Genomic DNA, 15095 nt, shown 5'->3' with positions numbered 1-15095 from the left:
TAGGCTTATACAGCCAATGCAAAAATATTCAATGCTTCCTCCGGTGTGCCAAGTCGACCAGTTATTTTCTGTGTTAGGTGTAACAAGGATAAGGCTGAAGTAAATAGGGGACCAAAGAGAATTATATCCAAGGACTGGTGATCACTGGGGTTTTTCACATAAATGTATAAGTAGCATACCAATTTGTGATTTCAAACGATTTTATGTTGTGTGACTTTCATTAAGAACGGCATCCAAGATTGAGAAAGTTTGCGCTGAAATCCAAATATTGGATGGTGTTCATAACTAATATTAAACAACATGACATGATCTGACTTCTCACACTGGAATGCTGCCTGAAAATTTCTATGCAACTACAATGAGGTTGCCACCCTCGTATATTCCTCTTTGATCCTCTGCCTACTTCAATTTTATTCTTGTCATTGATCAATAATAAGTTACAGATGGCTTTAAATGAATCTTTTTCAAAACTCTGACTGTTATCTCTTGTCTGGCTTGGTGCTCTGTAGGCCTAGTTAGTAAATCTGCTCACCTTGTAGACTGCAGAACCGGCTGCAGCAGATGCGGCCAACACCACACCTCCTAGTGTGGGACTACCAGTGATTCCATCCATGTAGGCCAACAGCGCAATACCCGTATCACACAGGATCACTGCCACAATCTGCAAGAAATAAAACCGTAACATTTCTGTTCAAAGAGGTCTGTTAGGGCTTACTCTCACATATAATTGAAATATATGGATGGCATGCAGTTTATCAAAAATAAGGGAGCAGTGTCTAACATTGTAATATAGAAATCAAAAGAGTGTTAAAGAAACATCATGGCCAGTGACACTTCACAACAAACTATTAGATACATTTAAAATATTCTCATTGACGCATGCTTTATCACAACAATGTATCATTTAAACATAGAAACAAGTCATCCTAAACTTAGAATAAGTAGTGTTTAACAATGTATCTTATTTTAACAAAAATCAAGGTTCTTCATCAGCTGAAGATGGCCTATCATAACGGCCGAAACCAGTACTGAAAAAGTTTCAACTACTTTAATATTAATACAAGTATTGAATAGGTGGGAAAATCCAGCCTTATAATTGTGAGATAAGGGAGCATTACATGACAAATGATTCCAGAAAAAGCAAAAGTGTAAATAACAAGTCATCATCACCAGTTTTAAGAACTATAAGAAGAGGAAGTATTGGACAGTAAATGTTCACATCATCAAGTAAAGTAAGAAATGAAAAAACAATACCAGACAAATTAGAAAAACGTAACACTTTGATAGATATTTTACATGCTGCATGGTTGAACAATGCCACTAAATATAGAACTGCAACAATAAAACACACTAAAGAACAGTTCCAAATACCGTTTTCTGTTATAGTCTATTACTGTATTTTTTCAAAGTGGCATTCTACTGATTAAGTTGCCAACGGTCCAATATATCGCCTTTCCTTGAATAATCAGTGCATGTATTTCCTTTCAAAAGCAATATTAAACAAGATGCGCAGATTCTTCGGGACAATGTTGAAAACAACTGATTTATCGACAAGAGTCGGATCTTCCATCGTGTTCTGCCCATAGAAACTATCACACATGGCTTTATTCTTGCCTGGGCAGTCCACAGACGTAAGCTGTCTTTATTGTTTTTGGTGTTTTGAAGTGCGGAAGTAAATATTTGTATTAAAAAAGTCGTAACTATGGGTCATTATCGCTCATATGCAGCGAGTGAAAAATTAAAAATAATTGAGGCTACTAGTTTCAGGAGAAGCAATCTCCAACTTTGTTTCAAAATGAGATGTATATGTCATTGCGTGCTTCAGCTATCCCTATTTCCGCATATGAATGTGTTTGGGTTTAAAAGAGATAAAATCAGATCAGAAATGGCATTTGAAAAACACACTTGGAATCAAAGATGGCAATCTCCAGTCTCAGATGTTAAGGATCAAAGAGAACATTTTCCAAATTAGCCAATGACATTCACGATAGTGACTGTGATTACTATAAAGTCTTGGATTGTGTTTGGCAGTGTCTCATGTACTGTACTGATTATTCTATAAATTTTATTGGAACAGACCATATTATCAGATGTTTTTGCATTTTTGAACGTACTTCGTTGTAGAATTTCCCCCAATAAATTGGTAGTTTAGTTAAGCTGCGCATAGCAGAGCTATTATGTCGCAAGAGGTTTTACAGATTTCTCCATCCTAAGCAAGGAAATGGCCTAGACAACCTCATAGATGAAGAAAAACATTGCCAACAACTTAGGTAAGAATATTTCATTGTTTAGACCTGCTGAAATCAGGATTATTACAACAAAACCTCCATATATTATTACATACATAGATTCATTATAGTTGCATCAGGCTGTAAACCAAACTTAACATATTCAACTAAATATCAAAGCAGTTTCATTGATTTTCTCCTACACTTCATTGTACGTTCATAAGGATGTCACATGCCAATATTATTACAATCAACACTGTGTTATTCCCTCTTTCATTCTGGTGTACTCCAAATGAACTGCCCACTGCTCCAACATGCAGAGAGAAGCATATAACTAAGTCTTGTGACTGTGATTACTATAAAATCTTGGATTGTGTTTGGCAGTGTCTGATGTACTGCACTGATTATTTTATAAAGGTTATTGGAACATACCATATTATCAGATGTTTCTCCATTTTTGGACGTACTTCATTGTAGAATTTCCCCCAATCAATTGGTAGTTCAGTTGTGCTGCGCATAGCAGTGGTACTCGCTCCATGATTGATGTGCAGTATAGGGATTTTGCAAGGCATTTTACTCTAACAAAGGTTACACTTCACAAAATGCATTCCTCTACAAATATATTGATGTGATGGCAGTGAAGCAAGAAGACCAAAAATTGAAAGGCCTTCTGCAAAACTGTTTTAGTCTAAGTTCTCTGTTGTCAACAACAGCCGTTACAAAGTTCCTGTCTGTCAGAATGCCTTCACTGAAATTCTCAGCATTTCTTGGGAAAGGGTAGGCTCCGTAGCTAAATTTTTGCAAAAAAAAAAAAAAAAAAAAAAAAAAAAAAAAAAAAAAAAAAAAAAAAACTGGAAATATTGATATTTGATATTTATTGATGAACATTACAGGCTTTCGGCCCAAATACATATTCCCGTTACAAAGAGAAAAAATGAATTAAATCTACCATGTGGACGCAAAATAAAATAAACTAAGTCTACTATGTGGATGCTCACATTGGCGGAAAACCGAGCAAGCGGTGAGAGTGGACGTGTTGTGTAGTGCGTGCCGTGAAGTATGGTGGGAGTGAAACAGTACCGGGCCGCGATTGGGAGGTGGCAGTGGAAGCAGGGGAAGAATCCCAAGAGTGCTTGGAGGAAAAAGAAGAGCTGGGGAAGATGGGTGCGTTGGTTCTAGTAGCAGTAGTGATAGCTGTGCTTCTGGTCATTGGGGGGGGGGGGGGTGGTGGAAATAAACCCCGCCGCTATTCACGAGAAGACAGCTGGCCAGGAAAATAATACTCAAGAAAATTCCATCCTATTTTTGTCATATACAGTATTCGGAACGCGCTTCAATCTTGGCATTAAAATACAGCCAAAACCTCTCTTCTACGGGCACCGTCGGTTTTGTGGCAAAATGTTTATTACAACAAGTGTCCACTAAAACAAGATTGTAAGAATTAATGGAACATTTTAAAGGCAAAGAACATCCACCTCAAATATACATCTTTTCTAACTATTTACCTGGGAGATATTAGAAGAGATTTTACAGCCTTTACAAACATTAAAGCTTAAGGAAGTAGTTATTCAGCGGTATCTGTAAATTTAGTGCATTTTTTTTGTTACTGCGATATTCTTGAAAAGGGAATTAAGTCTGCTAAATGGTTCCATTGTGTTATCCCCGTACACGCGATCGGGCATGACATACACATTCATCATCTGTTTCTCGCCCTTTTACTTGTAATATTCCCCACAAGTTTCCTTGATTGAACACACTTGAACGTCTCATATACCGCAACGTTCACTTCTGCAAAAATTGACTCCTGACTCCTCAATTCCTATTTTCCTCCCACTAACAAAATTTAAATTTATTCTTCACAGTTATGTTTATTTGGATTTTCCCGCATTATAATTTTTTAGCGAGCTTTCCTTTTGCATTTTCTGTAATTAAATACTTTTTCTTGTCCCCTGTTGCTGTGCAATTGAAACGCTACGGCATTTCTATCTCAATAATTAGCAAATGTAAGTCTCTTCCTTTCAAAGTTTAACTGAAAATACCTGACCTTATGAGCGACAGTCTGAGTTATGCATAAAATGATGCAAGCTAGGTTGTAACTGTCACTGACAGCATTCCAAATCAACTAAAATTCTCAGTATGTACACTAATTAGAACGCCAGACGAAGATAACAGAAGGTGTGGTAAGAGACCAGTACATGAGAATTAACTTCATGGCTATTACAGAAACATTACGGACATTTCTTTCTCTCTTTTCCTAGGACGCGAAATAATACAAACATTCAAAAAAAGGAATTCTCGCGTGTCTGCAGAATGGTTTTTAAAAGAAAGGATAATACAGCCTGGTGTAAAGAAAGTGTATCCTTGAACGTGTAAAGTGTCCGCTTAAGACAAGTGGACAAGGCTAATAGCGGTGTCCACTGTCCGGTATTCGAGGTGTCCGTTTAAATGAGGCTTGTTTAATACGTGTCTTATGTAAAATAATTGATTGATCGATGAAACTCCGAGCACGGATACTTGCTCATTGTGTTCTCAACCCGAAGTGCATAGGACTTCAGAAAGGGATCCGGAGAAACTGCAAGATGTACAGAAACAAGTTCACGTGTTAAGATCAAGGCCATTTAGAGTTTTCTGAGAATCAGACAATGACACATTGATTTTATCGCTCGAGATGCAGAAAAAAGCAGCGTCTCACTCGCGTCTCTGACCAATAAGCATATTTTATCTGTCCATTGTATTTTCATGTCTTTGGTGTTATCCAAGAAACATCACGTTTGCTAACAAAATAGAATGTGTTCTGCTACTGCTGTACAAAGGATGCTCTTGTGAAAAGTTCTATTGAAGTTGCTTCTGCTCTCCTTCACAGTCTCATTAAGACTGATAGGGAAAGAATTAAGATGATCAGACTCGCCTGTGACGGCTGTGGTGGCCAAAATAAGAATCAGAATTTCACGGGTATGTATGTGTGGAAAATGGCTCATTGACCACGCTCCAAAACATGGTCTGTTTTGAACTTATATTTCTGGTAAGAGGGCACTCTTTTATCCCACGTCGTTGAGTTTTCGGTAATACTTAAAAGACGATTGAAAAAGAAAGTACTTGGACACGGTACAGCAACATGGAACCATAATCAAACTTGCTGAAGACTGTCTTGTGTACAACTGGAAGCCCAGTGCAGAAAGACATTTGAAACAAACAGGTCCACGACACTTCAATTTTGCTCAAACTAAATGCATCATACTGACAAGAGCAGCAACGAGACATGATGTTCTGCTAAGAGCAGAAATCACATATTTTACTGACTTGAATAAAGGCATGTTGGTCACTAAATGAAAGTCTTCCATCACAATCATCAAACCACCCACCAATGCACCGGACAACTTCAAGAAGCTTATCCCAAGCAATAGTGAAGGATTTTGAAAGGTTTTTTAACTTCACATTTTGGATGTGAGTGGGAACATCTACTAGGCCGTATTTACTACAAGCTATAACACCCCTCATATTGTTCTCCAGTTCTGAGGCGCGTAAGTTGACAGCGGCTAGTCGTGACGTACGCGCTTTCTTGCTCTCTGTGGCTCTTTGCAGTTATAGCTAATCTTGATTTAATATCTCCCTTCCAGGATAAATGATCTCCATAGCAACCGGGTTTTGGACTTAATCTTTCACACGACTGCCACTGATATTTCCCTTTTATTTGGCTGGATTGAAAAAAAAAGCATAGGACAAAACATGCCATGAGCTACTTTCTTCTAAAACCAACCATAAGAGTGATACGTATGACTGATAGCATCTGAAACTGTAGCACTCATTGCTGTTGTGGTTACATGGTCAACAAGATGACTTATTTTCCGATATGTCTCATCCACTTAGACGACGCCACCAGTCAGTTGTGCTCCTACTGCTGGTAGACCTACGTGATATTTTATGCACAGATGCTAAAAGACTAATAGCTTCACTTCGACTTGTTGCACCAATGTTTCGATAATTAATTAGGTATGACTAAAAAACTTCGAGGAACATGAACGGGTACAAAATGTGTAAAATAGTTCCCACACCCTTTCTTCCTTCCTTCCTTATTTCCTTCCTTCCTTCTTTCCTTTCTTTCTTTCTTTCTTAATCTGTTTACTCTCTAGGGTTGGTTTTCCCCTCGCACTCAGCTAGGCCAGGTGAGGCCCCGGTGGTCTCACCTACTATGCTATGCTGAACAGGGGCCTTTTGGGGTGGGGAATGGGAAGATTGGAAGGGATAGACAATGAAGAGGGAAGGAAGCGGCCGTGGCCTTAAGTTAGGTACCATCCCGGCATTTGCCTGGAGGAGAAGTGGGAAACCACGGAAAACAACTTCAAGGATGTATGAGGAGGGACTCGAACCCTCCTCTACTCAGGTAGTCTCCCGAGGCTGAGTGGACCTCGTTCCAGCCCTCGTACCACTTTTCAAATTTCGTGGCAGAGCCGGGATTCAAACCCGGGCGTCCGAAGGTGGCAGCTAATCACGCTAACCACTACAGCACAGAATTTTCACATCCTACAGCTTAAATGAAATGGCGTATGGCTTTTAGTGCCGGGAGTGTCCGAGGACATGTTCGGCTCGCCAGGTGCAGGTCTTTTGATTTGACGCCTTTAGGCGACCTGCGCGTCGTGATGAGGATGAAATGATGATGAAGACAATACATACACCCAGCCCCCGTGTCATTGGAATTAACCAATTAAGGTTAAAATCCCCGACCCGGCCGGGAATCGAACCCAGGACCCTCTGAACTGAAGGCCAGTACTCTGACCGTTCAGCCAGCGAGTCGGACCCTACAGCTTAAATATTTGTCGTTACATACTGGGAGGTTTGAATTTTGCGGACCGTTGAATGTTCAGCGTTGAAGCCTTCGGCTCAGAGGGCCCCGCGTTCTATTCCTGGTCGGGTCGGAAATGTTAATCCCATATGGTTAAATCCTCTTACTTGGGGACTGGGTCTTTATGTTTGTCTCAACAACACTCTCCTCTTCATATTCTCTCAACACACCACACTATCAACCACCACATTGACACGAATATTGGGTTTGTGCCAGGAAGGGCATTGTTTGTATAATTTTATTGTTTTGTATTTCAGGACCAGCTTCCCTTATCATGGACTACTTTCATTGCTTTATGAATCAAAAATGTACAGAAACAGGATAATAATAATAATAATAATAATAATAATAATAATAATAATAATAATAATAATAATAAGAATAATAATAATAATAATAACAATAATAATTCAAATCTGTCACATTTCTTCTTGTCTTCTTCAGGGTGGTAAGCTAGTTCTGACTGGTAAAAAAGAGTTGAACTAGTAAAATTTCTTGTACAGTAGGCCTATATCCTGATAATGATGATAGCAACATTCCGTGGGGAAGTTGATAAGATACAGTACTTCCAAAATCACATATATTTTCATTGTATAACTCTGACAATGGGAGTCAGAATCTTCTGAGTTCTGATCGATAGTCTTTCCCGCCCTCTCACAAGTAACCTAGTATGTACGTAAATATGTAGAGACATTTATTGTACATTGATAAGAGAAGTTTCACCACCATACATTGAAGTAGTTCACATACCCTAACTCCAACAAATTGCTCATGCAAGATGACCCAAGAGAGTAGGTAGACGCACGAAACATTCGTAGCAAATAGTGCCATGACGTCAGTAGCCAGCAGAATGCGGAGAGAATGAATATACATGTAGTTGGTGGCCACCCATAACAAGCAGAACAGACTGCATCGTGTCAGGAACCGAGCTGGAACACAATAGACATTGGAGGGCATCAACATTTTATAACAATACACACATACATTTGTTCGTTTTTTAATTATAAATCTGCCTGAAATAACAGGTGACCACAAGGATACACAATCAGGGGCGTACGCAGAAATTATTTTCGGTAAGGGGATATAAAATATTAACATTTGGATGCATATTGTAAAATTAAAAACACTAAATTAAAACTTTCAAAATAACAGAATTATTTAATCAAGACACAGTTGTATTAATGTTGATGATTACAACAGCAGACATCTCCTGTTTTTTTTTGTCAGCTCATATATTATATTTTCTTCGGCTTCATGTTTATCTTTGTGTATATACAAAAGAGCTAACTCATTCAATCTTTCCTATACAGTCATATACTGCAAATTAAATACGTATTTTAAATATTTCAGAGATGAATAAGAGCGTTCTAGGGTAAGACAGCAAACAGGTTCAGTACTCTATGTATTGTTGAGAAAATATCACTGTCACAAAATTGTAAGTGCAGAAATGAAATCCATTGATTCAGGATGATTACTTCTAGAAGAAAAACGTACACATAATAATTTATGTTTATTAATGTAAGCATCAACACATTGTTGGCACATACGTAATTCAAATTAAAAGTAAAAGAAATGAGCTACCTTAAATCTTCATTTCCGTGTTTGCCACAATTAATCACAAGTTCTAAACTTCAAATTTCTGGAGGGGGTGGGGGTGCATTTATCCCCCAAATCCTCCCCTCTGCGTACGCCCCTGTGCATAATACAACAAATGTGTAAATTGATAGTCAAGATCAGGGAATGAAAACAAGAGAGTGATTTGCGGCGCATTCATTGCGTTAACACGAGGTTGAATGTAAATGGTGTCTCGGTATCCTGGTGGATCCCTTCAGTGCTGTAAAGGCAGGATCATTCCTATTTAATAATTCTTTGAAAGGCTGCACATATTAATATAGCGATAAAATGTAGACTGTGTTCCGTGACGCTGTGTTCATCAAAGTAAAGGAATTTGAACTATTTACAAGATTACTTTTTACTCATTAATGCTTTCGGTCATTCAGCCGAAAGCAAATATCTGAGTCTTCTTGTCGTAACATTTCTTTTTATTTCTTGGTCGTCCTTTTTGGAATAATAAATGCTCCCCTGAAGACGAGCGGCTAAATTCCCTCGTCGTGACATTGAGTACATGTAGCTCATAGGTACTATCAGAGAAAGGGAAAGGGATTTTTTTCTAGATAGGTCTTATTGTGATGATGGGATAGGAAAGGTCTAGGAGTTGGAAGGAAGCGGCCATGACCTTAATTAAGGTACAGCCCCAGCATTTGCCTGGTGTGAAAATGGGAAACCACGGAAAACCATCTTCAGGGCTGCCGACAGTGGGATTCAAACCCACTATCTCCCGGATGCAGGCTCACAGCCGCACGCCCCTAACCGCACGGCCAACTCGCCCGGTGGAAAGAGAAATATTATCTCGAATATACCATCTAGGTTTTTTCAGTGTGTGGAAACACTTGAAAGTTGTTTTAACTAAATAGACACCGAAAGGGAATGGCTTCTTTCTTAGCACATTAGCTAAAAAATACTTACAAGTTATAAACTTCACATTTTGCCCGTATTGTAGACCTTAATGGGCTAGTTAAATAGTGGAAAACGGGCCGATGACCTTCGATGTTAGGCCCCTTAAAACAACAAGCATAATCAATAGCGGAAAAGTCCTACCTTCACAATATAAGTTGAAAAATGTTTATCTTAAGTATTAAAAGTTTTTTACATGTTCGTTCTCTTTTATATACTGCAACATCATCAGCTTGAACTCAATCATTGATAATATTAAAAACAAAGCACCATTATAGGCGAAAATGTACATGGTTAAAATATTCTAAAACTACACGTATGGTGATAAATTGAATGATTTAAAATACATTCGCTTCGTGTAAAACAGCATCTTAAAAATTGAAAATGTTTATTCGTAGGAGCAATTGATGTAACGCCCTGTTCAGAACTGTAAACTTCTTTAAAAAAAGACTTATACAGGCATTTGGTTCATATTCTATTGTATGTAATATTATGCAATAATGTGAATTAAATCTGACAACTGTTGCTGAATAGCACTAGAAGTGGGGTTTTTCTTGTGGTTGCAAAGTTAAGACCACACTGGTATTGTATAATGTGATATGTGTAAAAAAGGAGAAAAGAAAAAAAAAGGTCTAATGAAAGTTTGATCAGAAGAAGAAAAAGAAAAAGAATTTGAGTGTAAATAAAAGGAGGAAAAATTGATCACTTTCGTCCTTGCCGGCCTTACGCTACTTGACCTGTATCAAGTTGTTGTGAGTCTGGCACTGGCTGTAATACTTAAAATAAACATTTTTGAACTTGCATCGAAACGGTGGGACTTTTCTACTATTTAAAAAGCCCATAAAAATTATTTGTTTCGCTCAAATCACTATTTAAGATGAAGTACTCTCGTTATAATGTTATTTAAATAGAACTTGGTTCGTTGCTCACACGAAATGGAAACTTTAAAAATGTAATGAATATTCGAAATGTCTCTCCAGGGTTCTATCCGTTGATAGTACTGTTACGACGGCTTTAACGAATATCCTGTAAGCGGAAGTGCCGTGCAACAAACAAACAAACAAACATCATCAAAGTACCACACTGTATCAGTGTAACGATGGCCACTCCCATTTCAGACTTGTACGAAGGAAGAACATCAGCCTGTCATTCGGTTTCTGAGTAATAAATGTGTGAAATATATTGAAATCCATCGACGAATGAAGATTCAGTATGGTGGTGCACGTTTGTCACAGCAGCAACATGATAATCCTCGGCCCCGTATTATCGGTGCAACAGTCACAACCATCCAAGACCTGCATTATGAGCGTCTTACACATCCACCATATTCACCAAACTTCGCCCCTATTGACTACCACGTGTTTAGGCAACTCAAGACGGCATCGGGATGATAGATATTCCGTTCAGAACCAAAGGAACTTCTTTCTTAGAGAAGTCCACGCACTTAGTAAGTGCTGGAGAACTTGCGTTGGAAGTAAGAATATAAATATAAAGAATATAAAAATGATACAGTTGTATACCACTTGATTCAATAAAATAAATTGAACAAGTCCGCCTCTGTGGTGTAGTGGTTAGCATTATTGGCTTGCCACCCCCGGAAGCCCGGGTTCGATTCCCGGCTCTGCTACGAAATTTGAACAGTGGTACGAGGGCTGGAAGGGGGTCCACTCAGCCTCGGGAGGTGAGCAGAGTACAGGGGTTTCGATTCCCACCTCAGCCATCCGCAAAGTGGGCCTGAGAGTCGAGATACCAGTTGCTATGGAATAGGATAGAATATCTCGGATATATTCTGAGTCATGGCCCTCCTTGTGCCAAGACGGCTACGACTACACAATCGACAGTTGGTCCCTAACCCGTTAGCGGGGAAATTCTCACTGGGACTGTGTGTAAGTAGGGTAGCATTCTGCTTCACAGAATCTGCCGAACTCCGAACGTTTTAAGCAAGCTTCGGACCTATGGGAGTAACTGAGTCCCAATCCCATTTGACAGGCGAGGAGTCCTTGGAAACAACTTGGCGAACGAAGTGGAATTCTATGGGGAGCTATTAATATTAATGGGCTTATGGAAGAAAAAAAGTAGAACTTGCTGAGTCAGCAAAGAGCATGGATGCATCTGGATGTGTTAGGAGTTAGAGATATTCGAGTAAGGGGAGATAACGAGGAAGAGATAGGAGATTATAAAGTGTTCGTGATGGGTGTTGGAAAGGGAAGGGCAATGTGTGGGGTAGGATTGTTCATCAAGAATACTACTGCACGCAACATAGTTTTTGTTAGGCACGTAAGTGAGCGAATGATATGTGTAGATTTAGCAGTTGGAGGAATTAGGATGAGATTTGTCTCAGTGTGTTCACAATGTAAGATGAAGTTGACAGCTTTCATGAAGCACCGAGTGGTATCGTAGAAAGGGTCAACAGCAAGGACAGGATAGTGCTAATGGGCGATTTTAACTGAAGGTGATGAGTAAATATGAAGAAGATAAGGAAGGTAATAGGGATGAGAAGCATTTACTGAACTTCTGTGCTAGTATGGGATTGGCAGTTACAAATACATTATTCAAACATAAGGCTATTCACTGCTACACATGGTAAGGTAGGGAAACTAGGAATGTAATGGACTGCATCATAACCGACTTTTAATTCAGGACGTCTGTCAATAATGTGCGGGTTTTTCTGGGATTTTTCGATTATACAAACCACTATCTGATCTGTAATGAACTAAGTATCTCTAGGCCTAGGACAGAGAAAGTTGAATCTCTCTGCAGATGAATAAGGGTAGAAAATATCTAGGACGAGGAAATTAGATAGAAATACACGAATATGATTAGTGAAAAGTCCTGAACAATAGACAGTAAGCAGCTTCAGAATATTGAAAGAGAATGAATGGCATACAGGGAGGCGGAAGTTGGAACATAAAGGGAATGTCTAGGAAAAAATGTGTTTAATGATGAAAAAAAAGCGAACGGAAAAGGAAAAGAACAAGGAAACGTGAGAAAATTTAAAAATTTAGGCTTCGCGAATATATAGAAAAAAGGTTTTGAATTATTCGTAGATGAAAGAAACACAGTAGAACAAATAATTGTTGGATCCAAGACGTCACGGGAATATTTTGGTAATAATCAGGAAAGGCTAGGTCAAGCGGCGGAAAAGTTTTTTCTGGGCAGTAATAAAGAATATTAGAAGGGGAGGGGAAAATAAAATTAATAGCATTTTGGATAAATCAGGAGATCTCATAGTAGATCGGAAGGAATATTTTGAAAATATTTTAAACGTAAAAGGGAATATATCTGGTGACGTCGCGAACAACCGAGCTCATGGGGAGGAGAACTGATGTTAGTGTAATTACACCTGATGAAGTAAAGAGGATGGTAAATAAACTCCATTGTCATAAAGCATCGGCTGTACTAAGGGGTTATGGGTTTAAGGGTGGATTATTAAAAGCAATGAAAGGCGTTTATGTTGATAATTGGGCTGCAGTGAGAATTGATGGTAGTATGAGTTCTTGAGGGGCTGCCTGGCCGAGGCGGTAAAGGCGTGCTCGGTTCGCCCGGAAGGACATGGGTTCGAATCCCCGTCAGGAAGTCGTAAAATTTAAGAAACGAGATTTCCACTTCTGGAGGTGCATATGGCCCTGCGGTTCACTCAGCCTACACCAAAAATGAGTACCAGGTTAATTCCTGGGGGCAAAGGCGGCCGGGCGTAGAGCTAACCACTCTACCCCATCACGTGCCGCGGTTAACAATGGTGGAAGCCTTTACCTTACACTCCTCCAAGGGCCTTCACGGCCTGTACGAAAGTGACTTTGCTTTTTGCTATGAGTTCTTGGATCAAGGTATTTTATTTACAGGAGTTAAAAGGCTGTAATCTTTCACCTTTGTTGTTAATAGTTTACATGGATCATCTACTGAAAATTATAAAGTGGCAGGGAGGGTTTTAGTTAGGTAGAAATGCAGTAAGCAGTTTGACGTCTGCTGATGAGTTGATTTTAATGGCAGACGGTGCTGGAAGCCTTCAGTCTGATATCTTGGAGCTTGGAAATAGGTGCAATGAGTATGGTATGAAAATTAGCCTTTCTAAGACTGAAGTGATGTCAGTAGGTAAGAAACCTAAGAGAAGTGGAATACAAAACAGGTAGATAATTTCAAGTATTAGGGATGTGTATTCTCCTGAACGGTAGTATATTAAGTGAGATTGAAACAATGTACAGAAAATCTAATGAAGTGAGCTCGGAGTTGCGATCCACGTATTCTTTAAGAAAGAAGGCAGCTCCCGAATTAAACTATTTTACACTGCTCTGATTTCTTTACGGAATTGAAAGCTGAGTGGACTCATGACATCTTATTCATAAGCTACAAGTAACAGATTGAAAAGTACGGAGAATTATCGCCCGTACAAACAGGTGGGAACAATGGTGGCAGGGTACTCAGAATGAGAAGATAAAGGCTGCGCTAAGAATCAGTTCGATAGATAAAGCGGTATGTATAAATTGGCTTCGGTGTTGCGGTTCCACCTCTACCGCTTCAAGGGCAGTGTCCAGGAGCGTGAGACTTTAGGTCGGGGGGTGGGATACAACTGGATAGGAGGTCCACTACCTCGCCCAGGTGGCCTCACTTGCAATGCTGAACAGGAGCCTTGACGGGGGATGGGAAGACCAGAAGGGATAAACAAGGAAGATGGAAGGAATTGGCCGTGGACTTAGGTCCTGGCGTTTGATTGGAGGAGAAGTGAGAAACCGAGGAAAACAACTTCGAGGATGGATGAAGTGAGAATCGAACACTCTCTACTCAGTTCACCACCCGAGGGTTGTCAAGTCCTCGTACCACACTTCGAATTTTGTTACAGAGCTGGAAATCGAACCCGGGCCTCCGGGGGTGGCAGCTAATCACACTAACCACTACACCACAGAGGTGGACTAAACAATTCTTATGGAGCAAAATTCAGGCACTTTAATGCCTCTTTACATAATAAGCAATTGAAAGAATTGTAACAGATTATTATTATTATTATTATTATTATTATTATTATTATTATTATTATTATTATTATTCATGATTCATTCATTCATTCATTCATCGATACGGTCATCTGTGCCGAGATGTTGCGTGACTTGGGCAGTGACTTTCCGGGTGCAACCCTCACTTTCGCAAACTTTTTTCTAAATATTGTTCTATCCTGTATCTCTTCTTCCTTGACACCCACTTCTGCCAGGTCTTTGTGCACCTTTGTAAGCTATCCAGGCCGCTTTTTCCGCTTTTTTATGGGAGTATTCTATTGAGCAACCTCTCTTGACTCATCCTTTTAATGTGTCAAAAAAAAATTCTTCTCCTCATCGTCGTCGTAATTTTTCAATGGTTTCTAGAGTTCCTGGCTTGATCTCAACCGGAAAGTATGTTGGTTGCTTTCCGGCCTTTCTGAACCCAAGATTTTTTGAAGGAATCTTCTTTCCCTTTATTCAAGGTGTGAGTCTGTCACTGTTTCCGCTCCATTAAGGTACTCCTCTAGGACCACTGTGCAGTAA

General features: G+C 39.4%; 1 protein-coding gene across 4 annotated transcripts in view; it reads right to left on the bottom strand.

Moving 5' to 3' along the window:
* LOC136857975 (solute carrier family 35 member F3) overlaps positions 1–15095 on the bottom strand; it is a 406908-nt gene that overhangs the window by 129300 nt on the left and 262513 nt on the right. For all 4 annotated transcript variants that reach the window (XM_067137123.2, XM_067137124.2, XM_067137121.2 and 1 more), the window contains exons 6-7: positions 7819–7997; positions 533–661 (exon numbers count right to left, since the gene is read on the bottom strand). In XM_067137123.2, coding sequence (XP_066993224.1) covers positions 533–661; positions 7819–7997 — 308 coding nt within the window. The remainder of the gene's footprint in view (positions 1–532; positions 662–7818; positions 7998–15095) is intronic.

Source organism: Anabrus simplex, chromosome 1, assembly GCF_040414725.1.
Source record: "Anabrus simplex isolate iqAnaSimp1 chromosome 1, ASM4041472v1, whole genome shotgun sequence".
In the NCBI taxonomy this organism is placed as follows: domain Eukaryota; kingdom Metazoa; phylum Arthropoda; class Insecta; order Orthoptera; family Tettigoniidae; genus Anabrus; species Anabrus simplex.
This window is presented reverse-complemented; position numbering and strand designations above follow the sequence as displayed.